This window comes from Capricornis sumatraensis, chromosome 4, assembly GCF_032405125.1.
Source record: "Capricornis sumatraensis isolate serow.1 chromosome 4, serow.2, whole genome shotgun sequence".
Taxonomy (NCBI): Eukaryota; Metazoa; Chordata; class Mammalia; order Artiodactyla; family Bovidae; genus Capricornis; species Capricornis sumatraensis.
Window position 1 is genome coordinate 126870949 of NC_091072.1, and position 22478 is coordinate 126893426.

Genomic DNA, 22478 nt, shown 5'->3' on the forward strand with positions numbered 1-22478 from the left:
TAGTCCACACTCGGGCTTTTGCTCGGCCTCTCGCAAATCTCGCGAGTTTTGTTAGGGGAAACGGGCTGGGTGGAGAGACGGAGCAGGGAGATCTAGTGGGAGCCCTTTGCGCTTAGGGGCCCGTGACGGGTTTAGCCGGTGCTGTGGTTGGTACTACCCTCTTGGGGAGGCTCTCAGGTCGCCGGGATCAGTCTTCCCAATGGGTGATTGGGAAAATTAGCGGGTAGAAAATCTCGAGGGTCGGAGGCAATTTTTTTTCTTGGCTCCGCCCTCTTCCTGTTAGAGACCTGGGTGTCTGGCCCGCCGAGGGGGAAGGGCAGCTTGGCGGGGCTGTCGAAGAGGGCTTTGCGCACGCGCCAGTCCGAGTGTGTGAGTGTTTGTGTTCACGCGCAGGCGCGCGCGCGCTCCTGCATTTAGGAAGCCTGGGAAGGACCGGTGTGCTAAGAGATGAACGGGGAAAGCATAGTCCCCTGTCTTTGGTACCAGTCACTCCTGACTGTGCGCTGACCCTCCCCACCCAGCCAGCAGCCTTTTCCAGAGAGGCTGTGGTCCATAGCCTCTGTTCGTTTTCACTGCAGGACCAGGCACGAAAGTAAGCGAACCTCGATCCTGAGGTCTTCCCTATCCACTCACCTTGTACTTTCTACCCCCCACCTTCCAGCAGAGTGTGTCTAGGTTTCTCAAAGAAGAGTTTTGCATGAAGGGGAAATGCGTTTGAAAGCAGTAGAAGAAAATAGGTAGATTGTAAAAAGTCAGTTCGTTTTGATGAGCACTTTTGCTCTGTTTACCATGTGCTTTTCGAATGTGGATTGTCTATTCAGTGTAAGATTTTCTTAGCGAAGCATGGGAGTTCCTATAAAAGTTCTTGAAGTTCCTCCTCTCCATCAGCGTGATGGTAGCACCTAAGTTTTTCTGTTCTACATGATAAATTAACCGTGGTGTTTCATAAGCTAAGGGGGAGAACGTGAATTTGAGGTCCTTATCCTAATGCGAAGACCTGATATCCAGTTATCTTAGGAGATGTTTGTTATGTTTTGGACTTCCCTTTGTTGTCACTCCTCTTTCCAGTTCATTCTTTCTCCCCCTCTACCCTTCTTCAGAAGTCTTGAGATTTTTTTTGGAGGGAAGCCCCAAAATACTGACTGAATTAAGTTTAGGGATTTATATGTAATTGATGTCAATTAACAAGGATCATCAAAAGTGTATTTGAAGAGTACTTGTCGTTTATTATGTTTGATATTGTGTAAGAGAAACAATTAGATTATTTGTAAAAATATTTTCTGCGGACAAGTTTAAGTGCATTCCAAAAGTGAAAAATGTATGCATGGATTGCAGTGTTGCCTGCCTCCGGTAGAATGACAGGTTAATATGGACCAGCTCATCCCTTGAATTAATAGTTACTTTCTTGTCATGACCTCATTAAATCTTGTCCTTTGTTGGATAAATTTCATTGAATACTGATTATTTTAATAATCTTCCCTACCAAATCTTCTTGAGGAAAAGAGACAGTCGTTAGAAATAATTGAAGAGATTAAATGTTATATATAAGATGTTTGGCTAATATAATTTATCCTTTACAGGTTAAAACAAGATGAAGATTTTTTCCGAATCTCATAAAACAGTGTTTGTCGTGGATCACTGCCCTTACATGGCAGAATCGTGCAGACAGCATGTCGAGTTTGATATGCTGGTGAAGAATAGGACCCAAGGAATCATCCCATTGGCCCCCATATCTAAATCGTTGTGGACTTGCTCAGTAGAATCTTCCATGGAATACTGTAGAATAATGTATGACATATTTCCTTTCAAAAAGCTGGTGAGTGTGAAGTACAAAGAAAATCAAGATTTGGGGGGTGTACTTAACTGCTTGTTACATTTTTTATATATGAATTTGCTATCAATTTGAGTTACTGTTTATTTGCTACTTTAAAAATGTGGTATATAGAACTCCCCTTTGGGATTAATATGTTACGTGTATTTAATCGAGGCCAACAATAATAATAACAGCTTACAGTTACGGAGCTCTTCATACATGTGCTTCATATTTATTAACTCCTATGACTCTCACAACAGTCCTGTGCGGTAATTACTGTAATTAATGGGACAATATTCAAAGTACGTAATAACCAGAATGGAACAGACACTGACCACTGAGCACTGTTGCCAGCATAACCAGAAGGGATGTTGGCTGAAAGCACTTTGTCAGAGTGTGTTGGTGTGTTCCGTGTGAATATCAGTCTTGTTTATTACTGCCTTGTTGGAGATGCAGAAACTGAGGTCAAAAGAAGCAACTGCTCTGAGTCATATAGCTAGTTAGAGGCAGAACCAGAATTCTAAGAACCAGGCTGCTTACAGTTTTAGTGAAAGTGTCCTAAACTGCCACAGGGTTTGGCCATGTTGTAAAGAAATACTCTTAAGAATGCTAAGTGGAAATTGTTTTTATCAGTAAGAAGGGAAATGTAAGATTGATAAAAATTTCGAGTAGGAAAATTCATCTTCAGGTTTCAGAATCTCAACTGTTCTATTTAAGGGAAGTCATTTGGTTAGCCACAAGTGGATGGTGTGCTTTCTGTCTCATTTGGAGCAACATAGGCTGGGACCTGTTGTTGTTTAGTCACTTCAGTCATGGCCAACTCTTTGCAACGCCATGGACTGTAGCCTGCCAGACTCCTCTGTCCATGGGATTTCCCAGGCAAGAATACTGGAGTGAGTAGACTGGGACCTAGCCAGTTCATCGACTGGCATAGGCAGAGGAGTAACAGTAAGGCTGAACATGGAAAGTCTAATATATATTACACATTCAGATGTATTCTAAATTAAATATAAATTGCTTTTAGTCCCTCTGTAAATTGTGTATCATGTAGGATAAAAAAAAAGTATATATGAGAGGAAGCATAATGTAGTGGTTGAGGGCATAGGTTTTGGTTCAAATTCTAACATCATTAAGCAACCAGCAGTGTGACCTTGATCTTTTTGCTTCATCTCTTCAAGCCTCAGTTTCTTCCCTAGTCAGCATAACACCTCCTTCCTATGATTGTTGTAAGATTTCACTGCAGGAATGTGAGTAAAGGGGGCCAGCAAGACATGTTCCTGTCAGATAAGCCTCAAGAGAAAAGGCTACTTACCAAACTTACTGGGAAATCAAAACTAGTATTTCACAGATAATAAGAAAAAAGATGCATGAATTATACCGTATAGTTCAGTGAAGAATAAATAATCTCATCCTCCTCCCAAAAGAGAACACAGCCATATTCTGATGTATTTTCTAATATGTCTTTACTGTCATCATCTTACCTGATAGTATTATTTGGTTTGCATTTTATTTTAAAATTTAGAATGAAGTCCAAATTCATTCTTCCGGCCTCCACTGCCTTATGTGATATGACTCCGGCATATTTTTCTGACCTTATGAGAGTACACAGAGGCTTTTGCATTTGCAGTTTGCTGTACCTAGTATTCTCTACCTCCATCTCTTTCCCTGGCTGGCTTCTTTTGGTCATTTTGGATTCCTCTCAATTGCCACTTTTGTGGAGAGCCCTTTTCTGATCAACTGATCTAAAGAAGCTAAACAATTTCTTTTTCATAGCATTTATCACTCTCTGAAATCATCTTGTTCATTTATTTTTGTTTGTATTCTTCCTGCACTGCCCTCTGTCTTTCTACATCTGAAAACCCCTGATGTTCCCCATGGTGTGAGGGGCAGAACTGTTTTCCTGGTACTGGGTGTTCTGTGTATGTATGAATGAATCAGTCAGCAAACTAGTGCTAGAGACTGCACTTGAAGTTGTGTTTGTATTACATATATTAAAAGATTTATAATAAAATAAATACTTTAAATATGTAATTGAGTGGAATTGGAGTTGAATACTAATTATTTCTTTGAACTCTATTAGGTGAATTTCATTGTAAGTGACTCTGGAGCACATGTTTTAAATTCTTGGACTCAAGAAGACCAAAATTTGCAGGAGGTATGCTTAAGTTTCTTTTGTTTTTTGCTAGGTTTTGGGTTGTGGCCATTTTTGAAAATATGTGAATACAGTAATACTTCCTTAAAAAATAATTTTTTACTGGTATAGTATTTGTGTGTAGTTTTAAAACACCAACTAACACTAAAAGAAAAACAGCTATCTACCTTCCAGTCTTTCCCCACTTCGTAGAAGCAAGCTTTCAACTCTCTAGCTCATCTAGTATTTACTTCCATATTTCTAAATAACATTTTTACTGCTATTTATAGAGTTCCTAATTTAAATCTTATTTATCATTATTGTCAATGAAGATTTACCTTTTGTAGTTTCTCTTGCATATGCCACTATGACCGCCCACTTCCATTCCCTGGTATTCTCGGTACTGTTAAATCAGAAGTTTTGGTTAATTCAAAATTCCATGTTTACATTATGTCTACATAAGGGGTTATCCACTGCTAAGCCAAGTAGCGTATGTGATTGTTTCATTTGTTTTGTGTTTTAAGGTTTTATTAAAATACAGTTGATTTACAGCTCGGTATTAGTTTAAGATGTACAGCACAATGATTTGACTTCTGTGTTATTTCCTTTCTTGTACAATTTTTTTATGTATTTCTGGAATTTGTATTTACTTTTTTCGCTTTTAATATACTTAGCTTTCTGAGAATATATTGCTGTTTTCCTCATGTCTCTACAAAAAAACTCAATATTTTTATTATTGGTGAATTAGAAATTAGGCGGTTTGACTTTTTTTTTTTCCCCATGAAAAACTTCCTGGAGCTCAGTCTTGGGCTGCAGTTTGAACTGGTTGCATTCTAGGCCTGTTGCCCTGCTGTCATCCTCCTTGCTCCCTGCCTTTCAGTTCCCAATTTTTTTCTTCTTTTTTTTTGGTGTGTGTGTAATCTCTTGTTTTGGGAGGATATACCCTCCAGAATTTCTGTAATTTACTTTACAGTTTATTCGTACTAGAGGTATAAAAATTTAAGCTTGGAAATAATTTTTTCTTCAAAATACTGAGGGCCTTACTCTACTGTTATATAGCTTCCAGTCTTGTCAAGAAGCCAAATATTTTTTCCTTTGTAAAATGGAAATATTTCTTTGTAATGTTTTAGAATATTTTCTTTCCTCCTTTATGTTCTGAAATTTCTGTTATTTGCCCCAGTGTTGGTGTTTTGTCATTCATTGAGCTAGGGTTTATATTCTTCCAGGGAAACTTCCCTGTACTGTTTCTTTGATAATGTTCTTGTCTTTGTGTTCTGCATCTTTCTGGAATCCCTATGAGTGGGAAATTGGACTTCCTGAGTTAATTCCCTTACTCTTTTTGTCGTTGGTCCTCATTGTTCTTTCTGAAATTTTTACCCATCACCTTTTAACCCTTATATGGAACTTTTTATTTGATCATATCTTTCATTTCCAAGAACTTTTACTTATGCTTTAATTACGTACATGTTTGTCATTTTTCTTTTCTTGCTTTATGGGTATAATTTTTTAATCTGAAGGTACTAGTAATTTATTTGATGTTTTCTTTTGATCTCTTTGTGTTTTCCGTGTTCTTTTCATGTTGAGGCTTTTCTTAAATGCCTGCTGATACTTGGGTATGCAATCTTGTTTAAAATAAAGGCACTCAACAGCAGGTGAGAAGTAGATATTGCCAACTGGTCTTTGTCATAGTTATCTAATTGCTCTCTCTGGGAGACCTCTGGATGTCACAATGGACAGATCACCTCTCTGGGACCACTCGGGGTCTCCAGGGAAGACCTTCCACTCTTCTACCTCTATGCTGTAAACCTGGTTATCAGCCTTCTGGGAACCAGGCGAGAGGGTAGGTGAAATATCGAACTTCCACTCAGTCTTTCTGGTTTTGGTCTAGTATTGTGCTGTCCAGTGTACTAGCCATATGTAGCTACTATTAGCTATTAAATAGCTACTATTTAAAATTAAATTTACTGGAAAAGACCTTGATCCTGGGAAAAACTAAGGGCAAAAGGAGAAGAGGGTGACAGAGGATGAGATGGTTGGATGACATCACTGACTCAGTGGACATGGATTTGAGCAAACTTAGGGAGATAGTGAAGGACAGAGGAGCCTGGTGGGCTGCAGGTCATGGAGTCACAAAGAATGGGACATGACTTAGTGACTGAACAAAATTAAATGCAGTTAAAAAGTTCAGTTTCTCTGTAGTACTGGCCATGTCTCAGATGCTCAAATAAAACACATGTGGATAATGGCTACTGTACAGCACAGATATAGAATATTTCCATCATCACAGAAAATTCTTTTGGGCAGCACTTGTCTAGCGTCTTACCCTTATATTCTGCTGCACTTGGTGAAATCCTTGTTTGGTAACTTCCTGGTTCAGTTCCTCCAAGGGATGTGATTCTGTGTCTGGGGAGAGGTGGTCACTTGCATGGGTAGGGTGTAAGTTTGGGAGTCAAGTTGTACTTTATACTGACGTCAACTCATTCAGTTTTCAGTATCTTGCTCACTCTTGCTTTGTGTGCTACTTGATACCTCAGTTCCTGAACTTCTCCTAGATTCTGAAAAGCATATCATCTTACTTTTTCCCCTGTAGGTGCTTAGATTCAGCTAATTCAGTGTTACTAAGTTGATTACTGGTTCTCCATACATTCTTGCTGACATCTCTTGTTTATTCTCTTCTCTGCTCCTCCATTCTCTTCATATTTGTGAGTTTATTGGGGTTCCCCCCTTCTGCCCCCCTGCCTTTGGTGTTTGCTTTTTAAAATTAAATTCCTTTACTTCAGTTTTAGTGGGGTTTTAGGAGGAAGCAGAAATAAACCCATGCTCAATACATCAAGTTTATGCTTTTTAAACATGTGTCTAAGGATACTGAGTTTGTGGTAGATGGCATTCTTTGCTGTTGTTTAGTTGGATAGCAGACTTCAGTCTACAAAGTTCTTCACTGATGAATATGAGCAAGAGAGACAAGCATTAGTGAAATATTTCAATACATTATTTTGAACTATTTCATGTTAAAAATTCTCTGTTAATGGATATCCTTTAATGAAAAACTCTCAGTCATGTCCAACTCTTTGGGACCCCATGGACTATACAGTCCATGGAATTCTTTAGGCCAGAATACTGGAGTGGGTGGCTATTTCCTTCTCCAAGGGATCTTCCCAACACAAGGATCAAACCTAGGTCTCCCACATTGCAGGCAGATTCTTTATCAGCTGAGCCACCAGGGAAGCCCTTAATGGAAATAATCCCATCCAAATGGGGGTTTTAAATTGAATACTTACAAGAAAATGTGTTTATCACAGTGTTTGGTCTTAAAATGTTGTGATTAACATAATATATAAACATTTCTAATCTTCTTTTCTTTTGAGGTAACTCACTGAAGGTGGTTGGTGGGTAGGAGGGCTGTTGTTTGGCTTGTCTTTGCATTTATATCACTCCAGAATGATCTTTATTCTTTGATTGCTTGAAAAAAATATTAAAGATTGCATTCATTCCCCCTGTACAATCTCTTAGAAATAGCATGTATTCTATTTTGTTCTTTCAAGAGGTACTGTGAAAGAAGGCTGAGGCTTCTCTAGTTGTATATGAATAAAAATAAGTACAAATTTTGTATAGATTTTCCTTACTGCACCTCTGCAGTGCAGTAAAAGGTATGCATTTGATAATGGTAGATATACTAATATGAGAATTATTGTACTACTTCCTGCTGCTTTCTGAAGGTGACGAAATATTATATCATACTATGTCACAAGAGTTGCTTTTAGATTATGGACTGAAGGGAAACTAGTTGTGAATGCAACCATATAGCAAAGCATTGGTGTTTAGGATGATAGAAAGTAATTGACATTTTGTATAAATTATGTATCATCATCTCCATGTTGACACATTTTATGTTTAGCTTTAGTTATCTATGTCACACCTTTCTCTAGTTATTTTGAATAATCATGAGAAAAAATTATAGTAGGTTGATTGAAGAATGTTTAGGCTGGAAGGATTGTAGACATTTTTTGCTTTGGCTCTTCTTGCTGGTGAAGGTACTGAAGCCCAGGGGGCCAGAGGTAGTTTGACTTACATGCTTAGATTCAGGACTTCTTCTCTTACATCTCATAATGCTATCCTCTCTCTACATGGTAGATCTTACTAAAAAAATGTGTCAAATCTCAAGAGTCTTGTTTTTGTTAGCTAAATTTAAGTAAAGTCTACAAGTATCATACCTAATGTGGGGCAGGTTCTATTGGTTTCACTTTCAGATTAGGTTAAAGGACTAGGAGAGATTGACCAGGATCACACAGTATTAAAAGGCAGAGCGAGAACTTAAGCCCATATTTGTCTGACACGAGAAGTTAAACTTTCTGCTGCTTTCCCATGACCACAGCACCCCTCTCCTAAAAAGCAGTTTCTCCTATGAACTGGGAATTTTTATAGTGCTGTGTACACAGTATTTTTTCTTTTTTGATTATTGTTTATGAATAGGTAATACCTATGTAGTTTAAAAATAAAATTTGCATATATATTGGCCTCTGTACATAGGTACATACATGTGTGTATAAATAAAAGCTAGGCCTTGAAGAATTTCCCACTTGTCCCCTGCTCCAGTTAGTGGTATACTGCTGCTGCTGCTGCTAAGTCACTTCAGTCGTGTCCAACTCTGTGCGACCCCATAGATGGCAGCCCACCAGGCTCCGCTGTCCCTGGGATTCTCCAGGCAAGAACACTGGAGTGGGTTGCCATTTCCTTCTCCAGTGCATGCAAGTGAAAAGTGAAAGGGAAGTCACTGAGTCGTGTCCGACTACTAGAGCCTGCTTATACCAGCTTGAGAGAGCTGAGTATGTGAATCCCATCTCACCTTTGCACTCAGTGAAAGATTGAAATAAGCTATCATGGGAGTTTTTAGCCACAGATACTGGTAAACACTACAAATTAGGAATTTTTTTTTGTTAAGAGAACTGGTTTACTGGCACATCATTGTTTATCTCCATCACTGTTAGTTTTTAACTGGACCTTCGAATGTATCTTTATGCATACATAGAACAAAGTCCTCACTCTTTCTTTTAAAGATTGTTTTACCTATTCTGGATCCTTGCAGTTCCACATGAACTTTCAAATCTGCTTATCAGAAAAGTCACCTGGAATTCTGACAGGGCATATGTTTAATCCTAGTTCAATTTGGGTAGTATTGTCATCTTAATAATAGTAAATCTTCCAGTCCACGAACATAGGGTATTTTCTATTCATTTAGATCTTTAATTTATTTTAACAATATCTCATAGTTCTCAGAGTATAAAATTTGCATTTCCCTTGTTAAATTTATTCCTAAGCATTTTATTCTTTTTGATGCTATTGTAGATGGAATTATTTTCTCAATTTCACTTTTGAATTTTTCTTTGCAAGTACATAGCAGTGTAGTTGGGTTTTTCTTTTGATCATGTACTTGCAAGCTTGCTGAGTTTTACTATTTTTAGAAAATTTCTAATGGATTCCTTAGAATTTTCTATGTGCATGATTATTTAATCTGCAACATAGAGATAGTTTTACTTCTTCCTTTCCAATCTGAATTCCTTTTACATCTTTTTCTTTCCTAATTGCCCAGGAGAGAACCTCTAGTACAGTGTTGAATAGAAATGGTGAGAGTGGATATCCTTCTGTTTCTAATCTTAGAGGGAATGCACCTATGTGTAGGTTTTTCATAGATGTCTTTTATCTGCTTGAGAAAGTTCCCCTTCTGTTTCTAGTTTGTTAACTGTTTTTATCATGAAAAGATTTTATTTTTTTACCTAGGCTCATTTAATCCTCTCTCAACCCATGAAAGGATTTTAGATTTTTGTCAAATGCTTTTCCTGGAGCTGATCATGTGATTTTTAAAAAATTGTATTGATAGCATTTGCGTTAATTAATTTTTGGATGTTAAATCAACTTTGCATTCCTGGGATAAGTCCCACTTGGTCATGGTATATAATTCTTTTGAAATGTTGCTGGATTCAGTTTGCTAGTATGTTGTTGAAGACACTTGTCTCCATATTTATAACATACATTGGTCTATAGTTTCCATTTCTTGTGATGCCTTTGTCTGACTTGTGCTTATTCTTGTCAACATAATTGTTTCCCCTTTTACTTAGCTGATGGCAGCATTAGCTGCAGTTGGGCCTCCTAATCCACGGGCAGATCCAGAATGCTGCAGTATTCTGCATGGTCTCGTTGCAGCAGTGGAAACACTCTGTAAAATTACTGAATACCAACATGAGGCTCGTACTCTGCTGATGGAGAATGCAGAACGTGTTGGAAATAGAGGACGAATAATTTGCATTACTAATGCAAAAAGGTAAGACATTAATCACAGTAATTCTTACTGAGGAATTTTTCATGTCCTATTGTAGTTTTTATTTTAAAAAAGTAGAGGCAACATGTTAGCATTTAAGCATATCACGTGTGGCCTTTCCAATATCAAAGCTGTGTTCCCAGTTCTAAAATATCCAGTTCACCTCAGTGAAACTGTTTGAATTGTTACCATGTAGGTTAATTTGACTTTTCTCCCTCACTAGGTTTTCATTCAGTTGGTTGTTTGGTATTGTGAATGAGCATGCTACAGACAATCCTTATTGCAGTAATTAAAGTGCCTGTAACATGATACACAGCTGAATAGTGTGTTTAACTGTTTTTCTCTTATTGTTTATTTAACTTGGTTATTTTTTTTTACCCCATAGTGATAGTCATGTGCGAATGCTTGAGGACTGTGTCCAAGAAACAATTCATGAGCATAACAAACTTGCTGCAAATTCAGATCAGTGAGTAAAATCCATAAATGGAATAAATATTCCATTTTTATAGTCCTGTTTATTTCATTATAATTATTCCAGTAATTTAAATAGTAATTGGTAGCATTCCCTTGAATTCTCTACTGGCTCCACAAATTAGTCAAAACGTGTGTTTGATCAGCAGCTTCTTGTCCCATTTGCCCTTTCACTTTAAATTTTTACTTTTTGCTCACAGGAAAGGTGAGCAGAAGGATAACAAATAATTTTTTTCAATATAAATTTATTTATTTTAATTGGAGGTTAATTACTTTATAGTATTGTATTGGTTTTGCCATATATCAACATGAATCCACCACGGATGTACACGTGTTCCCCATCCTGAACCCACCTCCCACCTCCCTCCCTGTACCATCCCTCTGGGCCATCCCAGTGCACCAGCCCCAAGCATCCTGTATCCTGTATCAAACCTGGACTGGAGATGCGTTTCTTATATGATATTATACATGTTTCAATGCCATTCTCCCAAATCATCCCACCCTCTCCCTCTCCCACAGAGTCCAAAAGACTGTTCTATACGTCTGTGTCTCTTTTGCTGTCCCGCATACAGGGTCGTCGTTACCATCTTTCTAAATTCCATATATATGCATTAGTATACTGTATTGGTGTTTTTTTTTTCCTGGCTTACTTCACTCTGTATAATAGGCTCCAGTTTCATCCACCTCATTAGAACTGATTCAAATGTATTCTTTTTAATGGCTGAGTAATACTCCATTGTATATATGTACCACAGCTTTCTTATCCATTCGTCTGCTGATGGACATCTAGGTTGCTTCCATGTCCTGGCTATTATAAACAGTGCTCCGATGAACATTGGGGTACATGTGTCTCTTTCAGTTTTGGTTTCCTTGGTGTATATGCCCAGTAGTGGGATTGCTGGGTCATAAGGCAGTTCTATTTCCAGTTTTTTTAAGGAATCTCCACACTGTTCTCCATAGTGGCTGTACTAGTTTGCATTCCCACCAACAGTGTAAGAGGGTTCCCTTTTCTCCACAGCCTCTCCAGCATTTATTGCTTGTAGACTTTTGGATAGTAGCCATTCTGACTGGCATGAAATGGTACCTCATTGTGGTTTTGATTAGCATTTCTCTGATAATGAGTGATGTTGAGCATCTTTTCATGTGTTTGTTAGCCATCTGTATGTCTTCTTTGGAGAAATGTCTATTTAGTTCTTTGGCCCATTTTTTGATTGGGTCATTTATTTTTCTGGAATTGAGCTGCAGGAGTTGCTTGTATATTTTTGAGGTTAATTCTTTGTCAGATGCTTCATTTGCTATTATTTTCTCCCATTCTGAAGGCTGTCTTTTCACCTTGCTTATATTTTCCTTTGTTGTGCAGAAGCTTTTAATTTTAATTAGGTCCCATTTGTTTATTTTTGCTTTTATTTCCATTACTCTGGGACGTGGGTCATAGAGGATCCCCCTGTGATTTATGTCGGAGAGTGTTTTGCCTATGTTCTCCTCTAGGAGTTTTATAGTTTCTGATCTTACGTTTAGATCTTTAATCCATTTTGAGTTTATTTTTGTGTATGGTGTTAGAAAGTGTTCCAGTTTCATTCTGTTGCAAGTGGTTGACCAGTTTTCCCAGCACCACTTGTTAAAGAGATTGTCTTTTCTCCATTGTATATTCTTGCCTCCTTTGTCAAAGATAAGGTGTCCATAGGTGCGTGAATTTATCTCTGGGCTTTCTGTTTTGTTCCATTGATCTATATTTCTATCTTGGTGCCAGTACCATGCTGTCTTGATGCCTGTGGCTTTGTAGTAGCGCCTGAAGTCAAGCAGGTTGATTCCTCCAGTTCCATTCTTCTTTCTCAAGATTGCTTTGGCTATTCTAGGTTTTTTGTATTTACATACAAATTGTGAAAGATACCGTTGGTAGCTTGATAGAGATTGCATTGAATCTATAGATTGCTTTGGGTTGTATACTCATTTTCACTATATTGATTCTTCCAATCCATGAATATGGTATATTTCTCCATCTATTAGTGTCCTCTTTGATTTGTTTCACCAGTGTTTTATAGTTTTCTATATATAGGTCTTTAGTTTCTTTAAGTAGCTATATTCCTAAGTATTTTATTATTTTCGTTGCAATGGTGAATGGAATTGTTTCCTTAATTTCTCTATTTTTTCATTATTAGTGTATAGGAATGCAAGGGATTTGTGTGTGTTGATTTTATATCCTGCAACTTTACTATATTCATTGATTAGCTCTAGTAATTTTCTGGTGGAGTCTTTAGATAAATTTATAATGCATATTTTTAATGGCTAGATCTCATACTCTGTTACAAATCTATAAAATGCCAAATCAAAACATTACAACTAATTACATTGTATGAATTTTTTAAAAAGAAAAAAGCTACTAAGGACATGTTTGGGACAATTGTAGTGTGGAGTATATGTTAGATTGAGCTGCTATTAAATTTCTAGGTGGAGTACTGGAATTATTGTTAACAAGTAGGATTATTCTCACTAGGGGAAGGAAGCATGCTGAGGTATGTAGGAGTGAAGTATCATTGCCTCTGCAAGTTACTCTTAAATGACTTAGTAAAAAAAGAAACAGTGTACATCTATTTAGTCATTTATAGTGAAAATGAATGTAACTAACAGTGAATATAGGTTAAGGATATGTGGGTGTTCATTATATAATTCCTTTCTTTTAATTTTTCTGTAGGTTTGGAAATTTTAAAATAAAAAGTTGGCTCACAGATACAGAGAACAAACTAGTAGTTACCAGTGGAAAGAGGGCAGGGTGGAGGGGCAAGTTAAGGGTAAGGATTAAAAGGTACAAAGTACTGTATATAAATAAGCTACAAGGATATAGTGTGCAACAGGGGGAATATAGCCAATATTTTGTAGTAACTATAAATAGAGTATAATTTTTAAAAATTGTGAATCACACTATGTTGTAAACCTGAAACTTTTATTATTGTACATCAGCTACACCTCAATTTAAAAAATAAAATAAAATGGAGGGGCAAAAAACAGATAAAATGTTGGGGTAACTTTTTAGTATTACAGATCCTATATTCTTGGAAATAACCAATTATAGGTAATATAGTTGCCTGATGTTGTCCTTAAAAACACTAGTATGTATGTGTATGCTCTCAGTTGTGGCCAACTCTATGTACTGTAGCCTGTCAAGCTCCTTGGAACGTGGAATTTTCAAGGCAAGAATAGTGGCGAGGGTGGCCATTTAAATACTAGTAAAAGGGAAATTAATACACAGTATATTCATTTCTCTCTATGGCAGTTATCTTTTGAAAATTATACCAGAATGTAAGAATTTTTCCTTTATTCTATCCTTCAAAAACACAGAAAATGATCATTTTTGCATTTGAATTAAATTCATAAAAATTATTCATTAAATGTTCATAGAAGGATAGCAATTATACAGTCTTTCTGACTATTTAGCTTTTATGTTAACTATACTAATCTGATTTATACACTGTTTTAGTATATTAAATGTTTTATGGTTTACCTGCCTGAATTCATTCCATAGTATGTGTTCTTATCTTTTAAGTGAAAAGTTTTTCTTTAAGTCTCATGCAGATTCAGAAATGTGAGCTAGTCTTGATCCACACCTACCCTGTTGGTGAAGACAGCCTTGTATCTGATCGTACTAAGAAAGAGGTAAGTACAGGTCATGGAAGAAGAGGTCATTGTTAGTTATTAATGATAAATACAAGGTTTAGCATAAGAATGATCTGATTGCCAACATTTTCTGCTAAGAAAATTTGGTTTTGAAATCTACCTGTATGGCAAAATACCTGGATTGGCTCTTCATGTTATAATTGTAGATTTTGAAAGTATTTTCTGTTTTTCTTGCCTCTTGATGTTTATTTCAAATAACTTTATTGTCAAACCACACACAATTTGTATTGTTCCTCAAATTTCAATTACTTTGTGTGTGTATGTGTGTGTATGTGAGTCACTCAGTTGTGTCTGACTCTTTGTAACTCCGTGGACTGTAGCCTGCCAGACTCCTCCATCCATGGGATTTTTCTAGGCAAGAATACTGGAGTGGGTTGTCATTTCCTTCTCCAGGGGATCTTCCTGACCCAGGGATTGAACCCAGGTCTCCCACATTGCAGTCAGACTCTATCATCTGAGCCAAATTGCTTTAATGACTTCTTATTCTGGAAAATTTTTCTTTTTTCCTCATTAGAAGAAAAATACAGTCTTTAGTCAAAATATACTCCTATAGCAAAGAAATTAATTTTATCTATCCAGAAGGGAAAAGACTAATTTCCAACCTTAGTTTTACTTTTCAAATAAATTGGCACAATTTTAAAGGAAAAGATGAGTCTGTTGATTATTAAATGGATTCACATAGCATAGACCATATCAGTGGTCTGTGTTTAGCAATACAGACGTATGTGTTTATATAATGATATTAAATGTATATGTTCTTATCTCTGTTTTTTTAATCTAGCATTATTTATTATAAACATCTAAAGTATTAATGATTTTTTTTAATAACTGGTGGGTTTTTTTTTTTAATTGGTTTTCTTAGGTTATCTCTGTCATTGTATTTTAGGTAATTTCCAGTGTAAACCCATTTTTTTGCTAGCTTTTTTATGACTCTTGATATCATGACAGTACTTTGATTTTACTTTATAATAAGTAAACAGTTTACTTATGATAAATATTACCCTGGAACAAATAAAATGTTACCTTGTTATAAGTGACTTTTGGCTGCCTTATTACATTTATTGGTGACAAAATATGACATTTGTAGTGATTTTCATTCTTTGTAATGAGTAGTGTTATCTGCAGAGGTTTGTCTTCTTCACAAAATTAATTATTCTACAGTATTTCTGTGGATCACCTCAAATCAATTTTGCATATAGATAAATAGAAGTTAAACTTATAAATTAATATATATTTAAATCAAAGACTATTCTACTCTGAGTTTCAAGAGGACAGAGATTTTACCTGTTCACTGCTGTATCCTCCAATAACTCACAATTTCTGGCAATCAGTATAGTAAGTTCTCCTTACCTATCTGTTGACTGAATGAATGAATAAAAATGTATTACTGAGATAATGATTATGATTAACTTATGGATCTTTTGCTTCCTATCTCAAAAGTTAAAAAGTACTTAATTTTTATGGGTTGAAGTAAAGTATTTAGCCCTAAATTACAATGTATTAATGTTTTGTGGGGGTTTTTTTCATACTTCTCTATAGTTGTCCCAGGTTTTAACCAGTGAAGTTCATAGTGTTCGTGCAGGACGGCATCTTGCTACCAAATTAAATATTTTAGTACAGCAGCATTTCGACTTGGCTTCAACTACTATTACTAATATTCCAATGAAGGTAGGCAGTTCTTTTTCTTGCTACTTTGAAAACTCTGCTTTTCTTTTTAAGTATTTGCTTGATATGTATTATTTGTTTTAATGAACCTTAATTCTTTCTTCCCATATCATATTTTCTGTTTTGCTAGCCCACATTCAGTGTGTTTGACCAGGTTAGTAAATAATGAAAAGCAACATGAAAGGATCACAGAACAAAATGCAGTATTTTTTTTCCTAATTTGAACCTTCTATATCAGCTTTTTTGTTTTTAATTTTGTTCTCATTATTTTCATCAAAATATAATTTTCATCTGAAATGATTACTTTTTCTGTGATTCTTTTCCTGACAGTTGTTATTAGATTTAACTCACTTCGTGTGTTCTAGTATATCTTCTGTTTCCTTTGTTTTTGTTCTTCCCTACCCACCATCAAGGTGTTTATCACTGATAGGTCTAACTAGGGGGAAAAAGTTTATAATTTTAGACAAGTTTATTATTCTAGTTGAAAAACTACCATATGAGTCTTAGGATTTTACTGAAGGATTTTCTTAGGAATCTATTACTAACTTGTCATTTTCATTATGGGCTTCCCTGATGACTCAGTGGTCAAGATTCTGCCTGCCAGTGCAGGAGATGTGGGTTCAGTCCCTGGGTCGGGAGGATCCCCTGGAGAAGGAAATGGCAACCCACTCCAGTATTCTTGCCTGGGAAATCCCATGGACAGAGGAGCCTGGAGCACTACAGTTCATGGGGTCACAAAGAGTCAGACACAACTTAGTGACTAAACAACAACAGCAACAGCATTTTCATTATATTACTTAGTTGTCTTAAGACCAGTATGATCTCTGGCCTATAGAAAGCTTCAGATGAATTTTTACTGAGTGGAGTTCAGTTTAATTGTATTATTTATGTCTACAAACATAAAGTAGCCACTGTATCTAAACATTTAAATTCATTTCTTATAAGTCCAGTTGTATTTTTTTGCATATTCTAAAAACTAATTTGCATGAGAAATGTAATCTTTTCATTATTAATTCCTTCCTTATACCAGTGGCAGGCTCTTCAGTAGAAATTATAGCCTTAATCAGTTTGGGTGAGGAAGCAATTAAGATTAAAATAGCATAATGGATACACTTTATGTAATTTCATGAGTTGCAAGCAAAATCCTTTGAGGATGATAGATACATTACTTTTTAAATTTGACCATATTTGTGTGTTATTGGTGTGATTCCTCAATCTCTGTCTCTTTCTTGTAAATAGATAGTACTAAAGTTTCTATTTACTGTTCAGTGAAAACAAGTTGCTCAACTTGTTTATTAGTCTATATTTGCTATTTTATATAATTGGTGCTTGTTTAATTTACTATAGGAATTTAAAGATGCTATTTCCTCCTTTAAACAACTATTGTACAATTAGCAAACTATTTGAGTTATGTCATATATGTGTATAAAAATGTATTGGCAGGACAATGCATTCAGAGTAAAAAAAATTCTAAATTTCTAGATTAGTCATCTACGTTAATTCTGACATAAAAACCATTACTTTATTGCTGAACTGTAGCCAGTAGTTTTTTTCATATAGTTTGTATTTAATTGGAAAATCATTGCATCTTTAAATAGATTCATTACTGAGCACATTGTCCCATTATTATTGCTAATTACTGTTGAGTATATTTGATCTCACTTTAAGCAAAATAAATAATTCATTAAAAAAAATCAAAGCCAAGTTATTTTTAATTTTGCTTTAAGGAAGAACAACATGCTAACACATCTGCCAATTATGATGTGGAGCTGCTTCATCACAAAGATGCACATGTAGATTTCCTGAAAAGTGGTAAGTAAGAGACATTGGAAAGTAGTATTTTATAAGATCTAACATAGGAAAACATACTAACAGCTTTGAGAAGTTCTTGAGTAACTAACCTGATGACTTTAGTTCATCCCTTTGCCAACTTATCTGACAGTGTCACACATTAATGGTCATGGAACCTAGTGTTCTTTTGAGTATACTTTGGGAAAAATGAGGCTAATGGAACAAATACAGGTATACCTTGTTTTATCATGCTTTGCTTTAGCAGATGTAGCTTTTTTTTTTTTTTAACAAATTGAATGTTTGTGACATCTATTGGTGTCATTTTTTAAAGCACTTGCTCATTTCATGTCTCTGTCACATTTTGGTGATTCTCAGAATATTTCAGACTTTTTCATCATCATTATATTTGTTATGGTCACCTGTGATTGATGATCTTTGATATTGCTATTGTGATTGTTTTGGGGTACCACAAACTGTACCCATATAATACAGAGAACTTATCCATAAATGTTGTGTGTGTTCTGACTGCTCTACAAACTGGCTGTTCCCTGTCTCTTTCCCTCTTCTTGGGCCACCCTATTCCCTGAGACACAAAAATATTGATATTATTAGGTTAGATAATCTCCAAATCCATCCATGTTGCTGCAAATGGTGTTATTTCATTCTTTTTAATAGCCGAGTAATACTCCTTGGTATGTATGTACCATACCTTCTTTATCCATTCATCTTCACTGGACATTTAGGTTCTTCTGTGTCTTGACTGTTGTAAACAGTGCTGCAGTGAAAATTGGGCTGCATGTATCTTTCCAAATTAGTTTTCTCTAGGTATATGCCCAAGAGTGGGCTTGCTGGATCATATGGTAGCTCTATTTTTAGTTTTTTAAAGAACCTCAGTACTATTCTCCATAATGGCTGTGTTAATTTACATTCTCATCAACAGTGTAAGAGGGTTCCTTTTTCTTGTCAACCTCACCAACATTTATTGTTTGCAGATTTTTTTGATTATGGCCATTCTGATACCTCATTATAGTTTTGATTTGCATTTCTCTAATAATTAACAATATTGAGCATCTTTTCATGTGCCTCTTGGCCATGTGTATATCGTCTTTGGAGAAATGTCTCCGTAGGTCTTCTGCCCATTTTTTGATTGGATTGTTTTTTTGATGTTGAGCTGCATGAGCTGTTTGTAAATTTTGGAGACTAATCCCTTGTCCATCACATCATTTGCAAATATTTTCTCCCATTCTGTGGGTCATCATTTCATTTTGTTGATGATTTCCTTTGCTGTGAAAAAGCTTTTGAGTTTAATTATGTCCCATTTGTTTATTTTTGTTTTAAGTTTTGTTATCTGGACATCTCTCACTTTAAATCAAAGGCTCAAAATGATTAAGCTTAGTGAGGAAGGTGTGTTGAAAGCCAAAATAGGCTGAAAGTGAGGCCTCTTGTGCCAAACAGTTAGCCAAGTTGTGAATGCAAAGGAAAAGTTCTTGAAGGAAATTAAAAGTGCTACTTCAGTGAACAGAGAAATGATAAGAAAGTGAAACAGCGTTATTGGTGGCATGGAGAAGGTTACAGTGGTCTAGATAGAAGATTAGACTAGCCACAGTATTGCCAAAAGCCAAAACCTGATCCAGAGCAAGGCCTTCACTCTTCAATTATGTGAAGGCTGAAAGTGATGAGGAAGATACAGAAGAAAAGTTTGAAGCTAGCAGAGGCTGGTTCATGAGATTTAAGCACAGAAACCTACTGCTCAGAGAAAAGGGTTTGTTTCAAAATGTTACTTCTCGTTGCACAGTACATCTGATATCTCAAGAGCTCTGATGGAGACATACAGTAAGATTAATGTTTTCATGCCTGCTAACACAACATCCATTCTGCAGCACATGGATGAAAGAGTAATTTTGACTTTCAACCATTGTGTTTAGTCACTCAGTCGTGTCTGACTCTTTTCAACCCTATGGACTGTAGCCCACGAGACTCGTCTGTCCATGGGATTTTTCTAGGCAAGAATACGGAGTGGGTTGCCATTTCCTCCTCCAGGGGATCTTCCCGACACAGGGATCAAACCCACATCTCCTTCCTGCCTCTCCTACACTGGCAGGTGAATTCTTTACCACTTGAGCCATATGGGAAGCCCTTCAGAAGTCTTACTATTTAAGAAATATATTTTGTAGAACTATAATTGCCTTTGATAGTGATTCCTCTGATTGAGCTCAACTAAAAATGCTGGATCATTGAAAAAGCAAGAGAGTTCCAGAAAAACATCTATTTCTGCTTTATTGACTATGCTAAAGCCTTTGAGTGTGTGGATCACAATAAACTGTGGAAAATTCTTCAAGAGATGGGAATACCAGACCACCTGACCTGCCTCTTGAGAAACCTATATGCTGGTCAGGAAGCAACAGTTAGAACTGGACATGCAACAACAGACTGGTTTCAAATAGGAAAAGGAGTACGTCAAGGCTGTATATTGTCACCCTGCTTATTTCACTTGTATGCAGAGTACATCATGAGAAACGCTGGGCTGGAAGAAGCACAAGCTGGAATCAAGATTGCCGGGAGAAATATCAATAACCTCAGATATGCAGATGACACCACCCTTATGGCAGAAAGTGAAGAGGAACTAAAAAGCCTCTTGATGAACGTGAAAGAGCAGAGTGAAAAAGTTGGCCTAAAGTTCAACATTCAGAAAACGAAGATCATGGCATCCGGTCCCATCACTTCATGGGAAATAGATGGGGAAACAGTGGAAACAGTGTCAAACTTTATTTTTTTGGGCTCCAAAGTCACTGCAGATGGTGACTGCAGCCATGAAATTAAAAGACGCTTACTCCTTGGAAGGAAAGTTATGACCAACCTAGATAACATATTCAAAAGGAGAGACATTACTTTCCCAACAAAGGTCCGTCTAGTCAAGGCTATGGTTTTTCCAGTGGTCATGTATGGATGTGAGAGTTGGACTGTGAAGAAGGCTGAGCGCCGAAGAATTGATGCTTTTGAACTGTGGTGTTGGAGAAGACTCTTGAGAGTCTCTTGGACTGCAAGGAGATCCAACCAGTCCATCCTAGAGGCGATCAGTCCTGGGTGTTCATTGGAAGGACTGATGGTGAATCTGAAACTCCAATACTTTGGCCACCTCATGCGAAGAGTTGACTCATTGGAAAAGACCCTGATGCTGGAGGGATTGGGGGCAGGAGGAGAAGGGGATGACAGAGGATGAGATGGCTGGATGGCATCACCGACTCAATGGACATGAGTTTGAGTGAACTCCGGGAGTTGGTGATGGACAGGGAGGCCTGGCATGCTGCAATTCATGGGGTTGCAAAGAGTCGGATACGACTGAGCGACTGAACTGAACTGAAAAATGTTGAAAACCTTCTGGAAAAGATTTACCATTCTAGATGTTGTTAACAACATTTATTGTTTGTTGGGAAGAGGTCTCAGCTTAACAGGAGTTTGGGAGAAGTTGATTTCAACCCTCTTGGATGACTTTGAGGAGTCTAAGACTTCAGTGTTGTCATTATTTTGACATCTGTTTACTCCATTAAGAAAAAGTGTTCACTTATATCTCATATATTTAACTTATAGACTCCTCATTTTATGTTTTTTCTAATAAATTTATTGGGATTCAGAACAATGAGTTATGTATTTTAGATTCCTGAAGGTTTAGTTACATAACCACATTATTTTATCATTTAATGGTGTCAGAGGGAAACAGATGTAGAGTCTTGAAATGTAAAAAATTTTGCTGTTGATTTTTAGTGTAGTGAATAAAATGATTAAGTTATTAATAACAAATTTGAAGGAAAATAAAGTACCTATTTTAATAATAACTAATATCCAAACTCTGGTGTTTTTCTAAGAGGCTTAATAAAAAAGATGTTCTCTCTGACTTATTTTCTCTTATAAAGCTTAAACTCTTTCAGAAATCTTGGCACACATTTGAAGTTTGTGATCTATTTAATAATCTTAATATTTCTCTAAATTATTTTTAAAGGTGATAACCATTTAAGTGGCAGCAGTAGAGAAGGCTCATTTAAAGAAACAATAACATTAAAGTGGTGCACACCAAGGACAAATAACATTGGTAGGTACTTAACAATAATTGAAAGTGAAAAGAATAAATCAAAAGGTTCTTTTTAAGTGTTAGGTAGGGTTCACTTGTTTCTTTTTGAATTTTTGTTTTTCATTATTTTAGGGGCTCAAAGAACAAGTTTTTGTTTTTGCTTATTTTTCTCTTTTAATTGTAGAAATATTTCTTTGTATTCTTTCAAATCAGTATTTTCTTCTATTTCAGAATTGCACTATTGCACTGGCGCTTACCGAATTTCACCTGTAGATGTAAATAGTAGACCTTCCTCCTGCCTCACTAATTTTCTTCTAAATGGTAACTTTCTTTATTTGTTTTTACTGAGATCATTACAAGTGAATCATTAGAATATGTGAAAATGTGAATTCTGGAAAAGCTTAAATATAGTCTATAACCGTTTTATTTTCCAAAGCTGTTTGGTTTCGGTAGCTAAGTCGTGTCCTACTCTTACGATCCCATCCATGTACTGTAGCCCACCAGGCTCCTCTGCCCATGGGATTCTCCAGGCAGAAATACTGGAGTGGGTTGCCAT

At 36.3% G+C, this 22478-nt stretch overlaps 1 protein-coding gene across 1 annotated transcript in view; it reads left to right on the forward strand.

Moving 5' to 3' along the window:
• Positions 1-495: 495 nt before the first annotated feature.
• The window catches only part of INTS13 (integrator complex subunit 13), a 31643-nt gene continuing 9660 nt past the window's right edge, over positions 496-22478 (forward strand). Inside the window, exons 1-10 of the mRNA XM_068971121.1 lie at positions 496-592; positions 1581-1816; positions 3894-3968; positions 10058-10260; positions 10643-10723; positions 14289-14379; positions 15940-16068; positions 17793-17877; positions 21854-21943; positions 22154-22243. Coding sequence (XP_068827222.1) covers positions 1592-1816; positions 3894-3968; positions 10058-10260; positions 10643-10723; positions 14289-14379; positions 15940-16068; positions 17793-17877; positions 21854-21943; positions 22154-22243 — 1069 coding nt within the window. The 5' untranslated portion in view covers positions 496-592; positions 1581-1591. The remainder of the gene's footprint in view (positions 593-1580; positions 1817-3893; positions 3969-10057; positions 10261-10642; positions 10724-14288; positions 14380-15939; positions 16069-17792; positions 17878-21853; positions 21944-22153; positions 22244-22478) is intronic.